This window comes from Caretta caretta, chromosome 14 (genome assembly GCF_965140235.1).
Source record: "Caretta caretta isolate rCarCar2 chromosome 14, rCarCar1.hap1, whole genome shotgun sequence".
Taxonomy (NCBI): Eukaryota; Metazoa; Chordata; order Testudines; family Cheloniidae; genus Caretta; species Caretta caretta.
Window position 1 is genome coordinate 38,260,556 of NC_134219.1, and position 14,586 is coordinate 38,275,141.

Consider the following 14,586-nt stretch of genomic DNA (forward strand, 5'->3'; position numbering starts at 1 on the left):
GAACAGTCACTGCCCATGGGTGGTGTTTATATGGTGACACTGCGTGGCTGCAGAGATCAAGAGCTTCATTTGAGCTGGAGTCACCTCCCCCAGCCAGAAGGACAGGGTGTTGCAGACAGTTGTACTAATGAAACGCAATGGACTCTACTGGAGTTTATTCTCTGTGTGGCCCCTTCTCCTCTTCCCCATCCATGCACATCCATAAAGTCACAGAGTTCAAGGTTTTAAGGTCAGTCTTGACAAAGCCCTGGCTGGGATGATTTAGTTGGGGATTGGTCCTGCTTTGAGCAGGGGGTTGGACTAGATGACCTCCTGAGGTCCCTTCCAACCCTGATATTCTATGATATTCTAAACAACATCTAAACACCACAGCCCCGTCATACAATCCCACTCAGACATGTGTTCAGCTGTCTCTTAAAACAAATTTTGTCATTTGCCCCCCACAAGTCCTATTGGGAGGCTGCTCAAGAACCTCACCCTGCTGGTGGTTATAAACCTCCCTGTAATTTCTAGCCAGTCTCTCCATCTCTCACACGCCTGAATGTACATGTGAGCTAGACTGACACAGTCTGGCTCCTTGTCCCCCTCTTGTGGTTAGGCCATGAATGGTGATTTATAAGACAATGGACCCAGTCCCCAGCTGGTAGCAATGGTTATACAGCTCCATTGGAGGGAATAGGCCAGATCCACAGATGCTTCAAATTGCTTTAGCACCACCAAAGTCAATGGAACGTGTTGAGGATCTACCCCAGTCTTACACCAGTCTGACTCCTTGAGTTCCAATGAAACCACTCCAGATTTATACACACACGCAAGAAAGACAACTCCCATCATTGTTTTCAGTGGCCATGGAATGGCTGCAAGTGGCCAAGCAGTGTAATGGGTATTTTTTTGTCACAGAATGAATCTCTGATTCCTCTCGGACACACAATCTGCACCCATTTAACTTCACAATTAGACCAGATTATCTGCTGGTGTAAATCACCCCAGCAGCAGTGACATCAGCGGAGTTAATCTGGATTTGCATTGGTGCAACTGAAATCAGAATAAGACCTGTTTGTGTGCAAGCTGTGTGGTCATGGAAATAACTGACGTTAATGAATACTTAAAGATACTGTGTAAGAAAACTTTAATTAGAGAAAGACAGAAAATTAATTCTTGGTGAATTACCTACACCCAGTCAATCTCCTCAGGGCAGCTTTGATCTCCTTGCTCCTCATGCTGTACAGAATTGGATTCATCATTGGTGGCAATACGGAATAGAGAACAGCCACCACAAGATCCAGAGCAGATGGGGAACTGGAGGTGGGTTTCAGGTAGGCAAAGGCACCAGTGCAAACAAACAGGGAGACCACAGTGAGGTGAGGAAGGCAGGTGGAGAAGGCTTTATGTCGGCCCTGCTCAGAGGGGATCCTGAGCACTGATTTGAAGATCTGAACATATGACAAGGTGGCAAGGGATATACAGATCTATTGAAAGCAGTAGGCCAGATCCACAGATGCTGCAAATTGCTTTAAGCAAGCAAGACAACTCCCATCATTGTTTTCAGTGGCCATGGAATGGCTGCAAGTGGCCAAGCAGTGTAACGGGTATTTTTTTGGCACAGAATGAAACTCTGATTCCTCTCGCACACACAATCTGCACCAGATTTTCTACTGGTGTAAATCACCCCAGCAGCAGTGACATCAGTGGAGTTAATCTGGATTTGCATTGGTGCAACTGAAATCAGAATAAGACCTGTTTGTGTGCAAGCTGTGTGGTCATGGAAATAACTGACATTAATGAATACTTAAAGATACTACGTAAGAAAACTTTAATTAGAGAAAGACAGAAAATTAATGCATTACCTACACGCAGTCAGTCTCCTCAGGGCAGCTTTGATCTCTTTGTTCTTCATGCTGTAGATAATTGGATTCATCATTGGTGGCACCATGGAATAGAGAACAGCCATCACAAGATCCAGAGCAGATGGGGAACTGGAGGTGGGTTTTAGGTAAGCAAATAAGCCAGTGAAAATAAACAGGGATACTACAGCGAGGTGAGGAAGGCAGGTGGAGAAGGCTTTATGTCGGCCCTGCTCAGAGGGGATCCTGAGCACTGATTTGAAGATCTGAACATACGACACAATGATAAAAACAAAGAAGCCTAAGACTAAACACACACTAAAGACAAGAAACCCAACTTCACTTAGATATGAGTCAGAACAGGTGAGCTTCAGTAGCTGGGGGATTTCACAGAAGAACTGATCCACCATGTTGCCTCCACAGAAGGTCAATGCAAACGTGTTCCCGGTGTGTAGCATAGAGCAGAGAATCCCACTGATCCAGGAACCAGCTGCAAGTTGGACACAAGCTCGGCTGTTCATTATTGCCTCATAGTGCAGTGGTTGGCAGATGGCGACATATCGGTCATATGCCATGATGGTGAGAAGGGAAAAATCCGCTCCCAGCAAGAAGAGGAGGAAAAAGACTTGGGCAACACATCCAGCATAGGAAATGGACTTGGTGTTCATGAGGGAGTTGGCCATGGATTTGGGAATGGTGACAGAGATGGAGCCAAGGTCTACGATGGACAGATTCATCAGGAAGAAGTACATGGGGGTATGAAGGTGGTGGTCGAAGGCTATGGCCATGAAGATAAGAAGATTCCCCACCAGGGCTGCCAGGTAAATCACTAGAAACACCAGAACGTGCAAAATCTGCAGCTCCCAAATGTCAGAGAATCCCAGGAGAAGGAACTCGGTCATGGTGGTTTGGTTGGACATTTTCTTCCTTAGGACATTGTGTCATGGTTGCAGAGGGAGGGACAAAAGCAAGGGCCAGGATTAGATCAGTTAAATAACTCTCCTTTTGTGAAAACCACCTGAATTTCCTTGATTCAGACCCTTAGCTTGTGAAGATTGATGTAATATGGGAATGAGGATGGGGAAAACAGTTCCACTGATTTCAGTGGACTTGCTCCTGATTTACACTGGGGTGAGAGAAAGTAGAATCAGGTCAATGGACCCCAGGGCAGTTACTCCTAATTTACACCAGGGTGATGGAGAGGAGAATTAGGAACAATTGCTTTTGAGGTATTTGTATACCTCTGTCACCCAGATGTGCGCAAACTCTGGATGACATTTTATAAATGTCACTATCCTCAGTTTACCAAGGGGAATCAGGGGTCTGGTTAGCCAGATTCTGCTGTCAGGGCACTGCTGCGAATGTGGGGTAATTTCACTGCAGGCCATGGAATTACTCCCCATTTAAACTGCTCTAAATGGGAGCACCATCTTACATGGAGGTGACCAAACCCCGCCATAATTACACAGTAAACTCGAGTCAGGAATAAAGCTCAGGAGCCCTGATGCCCCATCCCCCATTCTAGCCGGATGTCCATGCTCACTGTGAGAGACAGACATTACAGCTCCCCTCCTGATTCTCTAACCACTCAACTAAACTCCCTCCAAGAGCTTGGAAGAGAACCCAGGAGTCCTGACTCCCAGTTTGCCCCCTGCTCTGACCCACTAAATGCAACACCCCTCCCGGAGCAGGAAATACAGGCCAGGAGTTCTGGCTTTACCCACTGGACCCAACTCCATCCCAGAGCTGGGAACACAAGTGAGGTGTCATGACTCCCAGTCCCCTCCTCTAATGACTACATCAGACTGCATCTCAGCCTCCATCCCAGTCACTCTCCACTGCCATCAGGAATGACTGCTGTGAGTGACAATGGAGAGTCAGTGGGCCAGCGAACAGGCATGAGAGTGATTCTCCAGCTTGGTACTTGGGACATGCACCTGGTGTCTGGAAGAGCCAAGTTTAAGTCCCTGCTCCAATGACTATTTAATTATTGATACAGAGTGGAGCAGCTTCAACACGAGAGACTGAGACAGTCTCATTTCAGAACAGCCCGGAGCCCAGCTGCGCAGGCACTGTCCCGTAAAATGAGAATTCAAATCCCTTTTCAACATCAATCAGAGGGAGGGATTGAATCTGAGTATGTCACAGGCCAGCTGAGCGCCCTAACCACTCAGCTGCAAGTTATGAGGAGTGTCTGTCCCACAGTGCTTATGAGAGACAGAAATAGAACCACCCCCCCACCCCAGTTCTGTTTCCTCTCCTCTACACACTGGACTGAACTTCCTCCCAGAACCACACATAAAACTCCAGAGTTCTGGCTCTCAGTCCCCACTACTCTTACCCACTAGACCCCACTCCCTTTCCAGGGCTGGAGATAGAACCCAGGAGTCCTGGCTCCTAGTCCCCACTACTCTAACACACTTCACTCAACTGCCCTTGCAGCAATCTAATAGACAGAAGTAACAATAAACTGAGAACTAGATACAAACTGATGATAGATAGATAGATAGATAGATAGATAGATAGATAGATAGATAGATAGATAGATAGATAGATAGATAGATGTAACAACAAACTAACAGAGAGACACAAGTAAGAAAAGAACAGATACAGAGAATGCGAGAGAAACACCGAAATAACACAAAGAGGTAGATAGAGAAGTAAAAACAAACAAAATGAGAGAGAAAAGTACAAACAGATAGATAAACAGCAATAAAAACAAACTAATGTATACAGAGAGAAAAATAACAGTGAGCTGATAGTGTTTGTCACAATTTTTGGTCAATTTTAATGTAAACTCCTCCATCCATTCTAAATATATGTGTGTCAATTTGATCAGTTCCCCCACTCCCAGTAGAAGGAAACTAAGGAATGAATATTCTGCCCCGTCTTTCCTAAGGTAAATGCTTTGGACTGCCTCTGTTTCCCATCCCCAAATTGAGCTAAGAGTGAAACTATAAAAAAATATCTATTGTCACTTACAATTTCATCCTTCAAGAGCCACTCTGTAATCCCCAAATATTTTTCATTGCAATAGCAAACTTTCGGTGCTGGTCTTTATGTAATCCGCCCAGACTGAGATGTCTTTTCTCCTCCAGCTACAGACTGCAATTGGTTGCCCCGCTCTCTCTAGCCCCATACACACCGCTCTATCTCTCTATCTATTGCGCCATCACTGTACTATGAGAGGCCGTTCCCCCACAGCACTGAGGCTGAGCTGCTGGAAATACACTGAGATCTGTGCTGTCTGCAGATGAGCTGTGTGTCAAAAAGGTTGGTGCTGCAGGAAGGTGATTTATCCATGTCTGTTTTCTAAGGGCTTGTGGGACTCAGTCCATGGAGCCCTCAACAGCCCAGAGGCAAAAATTAATTTCTCTGGCCCTTTACTTCCCTAAAGAGTTTCCAGAAACGAAGATAATCACAGTTAAAATTAGCAGCACCATCTAGAGGAAAGACTGTGAGGCAAATACTATGGGCACACAGGACTGTACTCCAGACATCTGGGATCAATTCCTAGCCCTGCCACTGACCTGCTGCGTTACCTTGGGAAAATCATACCCTGGGGCTGTCTTTCCCCTCCCACCCTTTTCCTGTCTTTTCTGCTTTAGTTCCTTGGGGTGGAGAGTGTCTCTTACCTAATATTATGGGCTCCTCATATCAGGTTCAACTATCAGATAATTAATTAATTTAAAAGCTAAGGTCCAAGGTGTCCTGAGAGCTGATCCCAACTATTCCTCTGGCTTTGTTCAGTCTCTTCACCGCTCCTTTCCTCAGTTTGTCATCCATCCAATGGAGATAATAGTTACAACTTGGGGGATAATTCAAAATGGGTGGAGATACTCAAAAATATCTTCCTGACAAAACAGCTTTTTGAAGAAAAATTGCTTGTCATTGAAAATAATTTTGATGTGAGGAAATTCATTTTCAACTCATTTTTCTATGGGTTTTTGTTTGTCGGTTGGGGGAAGTTGGTTTTGGTTTTGGTTTTATGAAAACCTGGAGATGGAAAACTCTTTGGTATACTTTTTCAGGTTTTTGGGGAAAAGTTTTCAATATCAGAAATCTTTTCCCAAAACTTGAAAATATTTACTATAAACGGGCATTTTTACTAGAGAAGTTTATTGAGAAGCAAACACTTTTCAGTCTTCAGTTTCCATTTTTTGCCCACCCCCCCATCCAAAAGCAATATTATGGGATGTTTCTATGAAAAGAAAACAATGATATTTCCCACAAAAGTATAATTTTCATTTTGGCCAACTTTAATAATGAGTAATTAAAGCTAAATTAAATGTATTTGAGTTGATGTGGGTGCAACATTCATTGCAATTTTATTTGACAGCATCTGCTTGTCATAGGAACTGTCTAACTGTGTAAGACGTTTGGACCATCCAGTCCAGTATTCTGCCCGTGATAGTGGCCAGTACCACCTGATTCAGAGGAAAGTCTAAGAGCCCCTATAGAGGACAATTCTCGAATAACCTGCCCATGGCGGAGTCTCATCATCCTCAGCTAGTGAATGGTCTATGGTGTGAGGAAGGTGAGTTTCTACCCCTCATAGAGCTTTATCTACTCCAAAGTAACTGCATGCTCTCATTATCCAGACAGGCTGCAGTACTCAAAGGAACCTACTGGAATTGTGTGTCTAAATCCTATTGGCTTTCTTCAGGAGAGGAGTGCCCAGTTCCATTAATCCCCTTTGGATATCTCACTTAGTTTATTATTAATTACTTATTTTGTAGATTCCATCACTGACAACTTTCAAATCAAGATTGGATGTTTTTCTAAAGGATCTGCTCTAGGTATTGTTTTGGGGATGTTCTCTGGGTTATACAGGAGGTCAGACTAGACAGTCCCTGATGGCCTTGGAATCTATTAATCTAATTTGAACTCCACCAAAAATGGGAACAAAGTTTCTCTAAAACCCCCACAAAAATGTAGATTTTTTTAAAAAATTCTAAATTTCTATGAATTATTTAAAGAAAGTTTGAATCTTTTGAAGGGAGTAAGAGGATTCTGATCCTCTACCCCATTTATTAACCCGATCTATTAAAATTAATTCTGTGAGATTTTAGCTGAATTAGGCAACACCTCAGAGTAACACAACTCCATCTCTCTCTTGGCGATGTAGGCTATTTTGTGTTCATGGTGGGGCCAACATGACCAGTGATGGGATTTTCAAGGTTGCCTATAGATATTTGGCCACCAAAATTCCAATTAGTTTTAATGGGAATTGGGAATCCCAGTCCCTAGTTGAAAATCTCCACCCATAGTTTTAAGATCAAAACCTGCAACTCTATTCTGGTGGCATTTTAAGGCCATTGTTCAATATTTTTATTAACAACTTGGATAACAGAGGACAGAATATGCTTATAAATCTTCCAGATGACACCAAGCTGGGAGGGGTTGCAAAGACTTTGGAGGACAGGATAAGAATTCAAAATGACCTTGATAAATTGGAGAATTGGTCTAAAATCAACAAGAGGAAATTCAAGAAAGACAAGTGCAAAATTCTTCTCTTACCAAGGGAAAAGTCAAATGTATAACTACAAAATTGGGAATCACTGGCTAGATGCATGTTGTGAATCACAGGAATATTCATACTGTGTATTAGCTCCAGGTTCTTATTTCTGGGTAGCATTTTTGCTTTTCTCCAAAGTACGTGAGAGAAGACAATTGAGTTTGGAATATCTGCAGCTGATATATTGATCTATAGTTATAAATTGCTGAACAAGCCTATTTAGGAGCCAAATTTTGAGTTACTTATATGTGTTTAATCAAGCAAGACTTTGGTTGGGCCAGACTGGGTTCTCAGTTATACCAGAGTAGAGCTGAAGTCATTGGAGTTATTTTGGCTTCATCCCTGAGATCAGAATTTCCTCCAGTCTGAGTTTTGGCTGAGTAAAGACAGAGTAAAAACTGCCCACCCCATTCTACCAGTTTTCAGTGTCATATAATTGTGCCTTATGTTCTGACCTTCAAAACAGTGCTGAGATCCCCTTTGAGAAGAGCCGGCATAAAGCCTTCTCCACCTGCCTCCCTCACCTCATTGTGGTCTCCGTGTTTGTTTGCACTGCTAGTTTTGCCTGTATTAAACCCACCTCCAGCTCAATCTCAGGACTGGATCTCATGGTGGCTGTTTTTTTCTTCAATTCTGTTGTGCCTCCCGTGAAGAATCCGATCGTTTACAGCATGAGGAACAACGATATCTATGCTGCTGTGTGGAAAATGATTGGGTCAAGGCTATTGTCCAAAGAGTAAAATAGTCATCTTTCTCCCAGGACCATTGTCTCATTCTGTGTTTCTTTATAAATATAATCAGCTGTGGACATTATTCTTTCCATGAGAACATAACTGCAATCCATTTATGCACACTGATGTATTTACACTGGTAAATATCTAGAAAAACTCCACTCAGGTCAATGGAGTTACTATAAATTTACACCTATATAAATAAGATCAGAATCTATCTATTTGTCTAGCTAAGAACATAAGAATGGCCATACTGGGTCAGATTAAAGGTCCATCTAGCCCATTATCCTGACTACACACAGTGGCCAAGGTCAGATGAACAGAACAGGACAATTATTCAGTGATCCATCCTGTCCAATCTTAGAATCTGGCAGTCAGAGGCTTAGGGACACCTAGAGCATCCCTGAACCTCTTGGTTAATGGGCATTGATGGACCTATCCTCCATGAACTTATCAATGTCTAGCTATCCATCCATCCCCATGCATTCCCCTCTATCTATTGATTGATCGATCAGTCTGAGGCTTTTGTACTGCCACCCATCACCATGGTAACAGAGCACTTTCCACATAAAATCAATTACCATATCAAAGTCACTAGTGGACTTCATGGGGTCTCTGTCTCTTCTCCTTTTTTCAAGACGGGGAGTAAAATTCTGCCCCCACGACAGCCCCGAGGCTGGAGGAGCTCTCTGCCCCCAACTACCGATGCAGGGCTGGAAGACCTGTCAACCTCTGCCATGGCCACGGGGCTCAAGGTGTCAGCCGACGCCACCAGAGGCAGGGTTCTTTTGCTACAATGAATCCCTGGTTTAAACGAACAAATGTCTTCGATCCCCAGGGGTTCGTTATAGCGAGGATATACTGCATTTTGTTGGTTGGTTGATTTGTTTCTTTGTTCCAGATGTTTTTGCTGGCTGGGGGTTTGGGACGGCAAGATATGTTTGATTTTATGGGAGTATCCATTTGATGTCATCCAGTATAGGGTACTACCAGATCGGGCCCTGCACCGAGCACGTGCCTATCTTCCCCTGTTTCGTGGTTCACTAGCAGAGACAGTGGCCTCCCTGACTGGACTTAGGCATCTCTCTCTGAGCTAGCACACACTCCTCTCCTTGGCATCTCCCATCGGCTAGCTCAGACGCCTCCCCTCCTAGCAATCTGGTTTTTGTGGCTCCCATTCTTAGATGTCTGTCTCTCCCTATCCATCGAATAGGGAGCCCGGGGGCCTAGCTCAGGCTGTGTGTGACCCTATTGTTGTCTCAGTAATTTTATAGGTGCCTAAAAGTTAGGTGTTGCTGCATTGTGGGTCACCACGCCTGGGTCTCTTTATGGATCCAAGCCCCAGGGGATATTTAGTCACCTAGTGGGTTTTTCAAAAGCAACTAGGCAGCTAACTCCCATTGAAATCAATGAGTTTTGGACACCTAGGGGCTTTAGAAAACCTACCAGGCACCTAAACACTTTTGAAAACCGGGTCTTAAGTGATGAAGTGGAGGTGTCTATAATGGGCAATGATACCCTGGTGTGCAGCTGTGGGTCCATTGACTCATGATCTTTGATATCCACTAGAGATCCTAGAATCACAGAGATGATGGGGTGGGAGGGACTGGAAGCCAAGGCGAATCTGGTGCCTGGTTCTTTGAAAATCCCATCTTTAATTCCTGGAAAGAATAGCCCTCCCCTTTGAAGAACATGCCCATATCTCTGCTGATTCTGTGGCTGGCGCCAGCCCACCTAATAAAGAAAAGTGAACTCCTGTCTTTTGTAGGTATATCATAGAAGCACAGAAACATAGAAATGTGGGGCTGAAAAAGACCTTGAGAAGGTGAGGCAGGACCTAGTACATCTAGACCAGCCCTGACTGTTGCTTGTTCAACCTGTTCTTCAAAAAATCTCCAATGATGAGAATTCCACAACCTCCCTTGGCAGCCTATTCCAGAATTTAACTGTCCTTAGAGTTAGAAAACATTTCCTAATCTCTAACCTAAATCTCTCTTGCTGCAGATTCAGCCCATTACTTCTTGTCCTATCTTCAATGGACATGGAGGACAATTGATCACCATCCTCTTTATTACAGCCCATAACATGTTTGAAGACTGTTATCAGGTCCCCACTCAGCCTTCTTTTCCTTCCCAGTATGGTAAATACTACTGAGGATATGATCAAAGAGCAGCAAAATCCCTTGTGCCATATGCTAAATCATATGATGGGACACGAATACAATAAGGCTCAGAACTTCAAATCTATCATATTCCCTAAGTATCTTTAAAAATTCCCTTCAATGGGGACAGGACGTCCAATTCACTTTGGCAGCTTTTACCAAGGCCAGTGGTGGATTCTCCATCTCTTGATGTCTTTAGATCAAGACTGATCTAAAGCTGATCTTTAAGCTGGATAATCCCTTCTGGAACATGAGTTCTTCAAACATAATTTACTGGGCGCAAGACAGGGGTAAATGGCCTGTGATCTGTAGGATGTCAGAAGACTAGACTGGGTGATCTAGTGCTCCCTTCTGGCCTTACATGCTATGAATATTCTGCAAAAATTTCCATTGATGAGACATATGGTCCAAACCCCCTAGGGACCTTTAAAATTCTAGACTAAAGCCTCTTTTCAGTCTCGCGTTAGTTTGGTCCTTAATTGAGAGCCCTGAAGAACTAAATCCTTCTTTTCACCTATAAAGCACGTGCACTTGCCCAAGGCAGTGTGTCTGACACCTAACCCAGAGATGCCATATTTAGGAAGAAGACAGGAGGTTGGTCTAAGACCAGAGCTGTGATTTTCTAAGAGGCCTAAGGAGTCAAACATAAGTTCCCAAGGACTCCTTTAACTCCATTAGGCCCTACTCCAGAAAGAAGCCACGATGTTCACTGTTGGACAATATACCTGCCATCAGTGCCTCTAGGACCGAATGCAGGAGATCCAGTTTGTTTGAACATATTCCAAGTAGAGGAGGTATCTAGGAAGCCATTCAGAAGCTGTTTGGAAGAGGGTGAGCATGGTGGATCGAGGTAGCTGGCCATTCATTTGGTTTTAAGCTGGATAATCCCCTTTTTGTGTGCTTTGTCCCCTGTCTAATACTGAGACAAAATCAGACGTGGTTTTGTCCAGTACCACGGATAAGGGGACATGCGTGCAAGGTCACACTGGCAGGAATGTCCATGAGGCAGGGGCGGGGTCACAGCTTTCCCAGAAGTTCCACAATGTTCGGAGTGACATTGCTTTATAGAAATAATAAACCCCATAATATTTTATAGAAATATGTTATGAGTGTAAATATGACATGACTGGAATATGTCTTATGTTAGATGTGCCACGTAACATATCTCTGCAAAGGTTATGATCTACTGGATATATTCATCCTATTTTCATGCCTGTATAATTTTTCCATTCAAAGTTATGAGTATTGGCTATGTACTTGTTTGATTTTAAGTCGCCTCAGTGAAGCAGTTGGTCAGCTTCTTGAGAAAATACTATTCTCAGTAAGTGCCCAATCCAGAAACACTTAAGATAACAATGAACTCTGAGAGAGATCAATCCACATCTGAGCTTTCCTGGGAATGTGGCATCGTCAGGTAAAGCTCTGAGTCATGCATGGACATGTGACTTACCCAGGTAACTCCAAAACTTCATCTTGCTGCTGGACTCTGCATAGGAGAGGAGAAGGGGTTTTCACCCACAAGGGAAAGTCTATTTAAAACCCTGGAAATCCCTCCATTCTGTCTCAGCTGGCTCAAGAGATAGCCTCTCCATCCCCAAAAGAGACCTGAAAGAAACTGGAACAAAGGATAGTAACCACAGTGCTGTGAATAATTGCTGGACCCAGACTAGAAGGAGGCTAGTCTGTAAAAGAAGCTTACTGGAACATCTCTGAGGGTGAGATTTCATCTGGAATCACTTTCTTACTGTATTAGGCTTAGACTCGCGTGTTTTATTTTATTTTGCTTGGTAATTCACTTTGTTGTGTCTGTTAATACTTGGAACCACTTAAATCCTACTTTTTGCATTTAATAAAATCACTTTTGGCTTATTAATTAACCCAGAGTAAGTATTAATACCTAGGGGGAGGGGCAAACAGCTGTGCATATCTCTCTATCCATGTTATAGAGGGTGAACAATTTATGAGTTTATCCTGTATAAACTTTATACAGGACAAAATGGATTTATTTGGGGTTTGGACCCCATACAGAGTAGGGTACCTGAGTTGTTGGAGACAAGAACACTTCTTAAGCTGTTTTCAGTTAAGCCTGCAGCTTTTGGCGGATGTGGTTCAGACCTGGGTCTGTGTCTGTAGCAGGCTAGCGTGTCTGGTTCAAACCAGGCAAGGCATTGAAGTCCCAAGCTGGTAGGGAAGACAGGCTCAGAACCTAGTCAAGAGCTGGGAAACATTTTTCTAAGCCATTGGCAGACTGTTTAACTCAGCTAAAAACATAGCAGCATCTGTCACAAACAGGTTGAGGAAACCATTTCCCATTGACAAGTTAACTTTGACCAGTTCTACCAACCTGAGCTGAGAGCAGGACTCACACCCCTGCCCATTCCATGCATCTTTGGTCTCCAGGGTGCAGAGGGACTAGGAATGGGCATGTCTGAGATGATCCAGGAATAAACCTGCCCCTCCTCTCACTAGGGAGTCCCTCCCCTCTTAGGTCTCACTCCTGCTGCTGTTCTAGAGTAGGTTGGTAGGCAACATCAGCCTCTGATTAGTGCAGGAATTAGGTCCCCTGAAGTTCTCAGTCCACTTGAGCCTATGCGAGGGTCACCATCTAATCTAGGCTAGCAACTCGGGGGACTCATCCAGACATATCTAGGGCCCAAAGTACGAGCTTCTACAGCTTAAGCTGAACAGCCAGGCTGCCTGAAAGCCACTGGAACAGCCCCCTATTCTCTAGGTGGAGCACAGAGGGGCCTCAGAACAGTCACTGCCCATGGGTGGTGTTTATACAGTGACACTGCACAGCTGCAGGGGTCAAGGGCTCCATCTGAGCTGGAGTCACCTCCCTATCCAGGAGGACAGGGCATCACAGAATGTTGTACTAATGCAACACCATGGACTGTACTGGTGCTTATTCTTTGTGTGGCCCCTTCTCCTCTCCCCCATCCCTGCACATCCATAAAGTCACAGAGTCATAGAGTTCAAGGCCAGAAGGGATGCCCAGATCATCCAGTCTGACCTGCTGTATGCCAACATCACCCAGCACCTGTACACCAAACTCAACAACTGAAATTAGACCAAAGTGTCACAGCCCTCAGGAGACAAGATGGTTCTGTGCCACCAGCAGAGAACAGGAGAGACCAAGAGGCACCAGTGCCTGAGACCCCCACAATGGCAGATTTTCTACTGGTGTAAATCACCCAGCAGCAGTGACATCAGTGGAGTTAATCTGGATTTGCATTGGTGCAACTGAGATCAGAATCAGACCTGTTTGTGTGCAAGCTGTGTGGTCATGGAAATAACTGACATTAATGAATACTTAAAGATACTATGTAAGAAAACTTTAATTAGAGAAAGACAGAAAATTAATTCTTGGTGAATTACCTACACCCAGTCAATCTCCTCAGGGCAGCTTTGATCTCTTTGTTCCTCATGCTGTAGATAATTGGATTCATGATTGGTGGCAATACGGAATAGAGAACAGCCACCACAAGATCCAGAGCAGATGGGGAACTGGAGGTGGGTTTCAGGTAGGCAAAGGCACCAGTGCAAACAAACAGGGAGACCACAGTGAGGTGAGGAAGGCAGGTGGAGAAAGCTTTATGTTGGCCCTGCTCAGAGGGGATCCTGAGCACTGATTTGAAGATCTGAACATACGACACAATGATAAAAACAAAGCAGCCTAAGAGTAAACACACAGTAAAGGCAAAAAACCCAGCTTCACTCAGCTATGAGTCGGAGCAGGTGAGTTTGAGTGCAGTGGTTGGCATATGAGACTGTAGGCACTCCTGGCACTTTCACCAGTAACTGAGCATCCCAGGTCCCAGCTTGGTGAAACCTTTTACCTTTCCCCCTGAGTGTGAGATTCTTCTTAAGTTCCTATCTGTTCTTTAATGTTGCTAAGCAGCTGTTAGATGTCTACCACATCCCACCCCAGAGGCTCAGTGTGTGGATATTGAACCTAGTGTACACAGCATCTGACATGTGAATCCTTTCTGATCCTTTGGGATGAGAGATAAAATGGAGATCTGTACAGTGAACACATTCTCAGACCTTCCACTTTGGGCTGATAATCAAGAGGAGAAATTTCATTACAAATGGGATACTTTGTTTGGGAAATTTCCCATGACATGAGAATGAGAGGTGCAAAACGTGGGGGCCAGCCGGCAAGCCTGTTATCTTCATTGTGCCAGCAGCAGTTGGAGATCAAGAAGATGATGCCGATGATGGTGATGAAAGAGAGAGCCACCACAAGTTCCCAAAGCCAAAAACTCATTTGAAATAGTAGAGAGGAGAACATCTGGTGAAGTATCAGGTACCTCAGGATTTGTTTGGGAC

The 14,586-nt window shown here is 44.2% G+C and overlaps 1 protein-coding gene across 1 annotated transcript; it reads right to left on the bottom strand.

The window, feature by feature from the left end:
- Positions 1–1,843: 1,843 nt before the first annotated feature.
- LOC125621844 (olfactory receptor 14A16-like) lies at positions 1,844–2,803 on the bottom strand. The gene has a single exon (XM_048819204.2). The coding sequence runs from the start codon at positions 2,762–2,764 to the stop codon at positions 1,844–1,846; it is 921 nt and encodes a 306-aa protein (XP_048675161.2). The 5' UTR covers positions 2,765–2,803.
- Positions 2,804–14,586: the final 11,783 nt, after the last annotated feature.

Bases quoted from the DNA above. Each gene is read 5' to 3' on its own strand.
- LOC125621844 (XM_048819204.2), bottom strand. From the start codon at position 2,764: ATGTCCAACCAAACCACCATGACCGAGTTCCTTCTCCTGGGATTCTCT.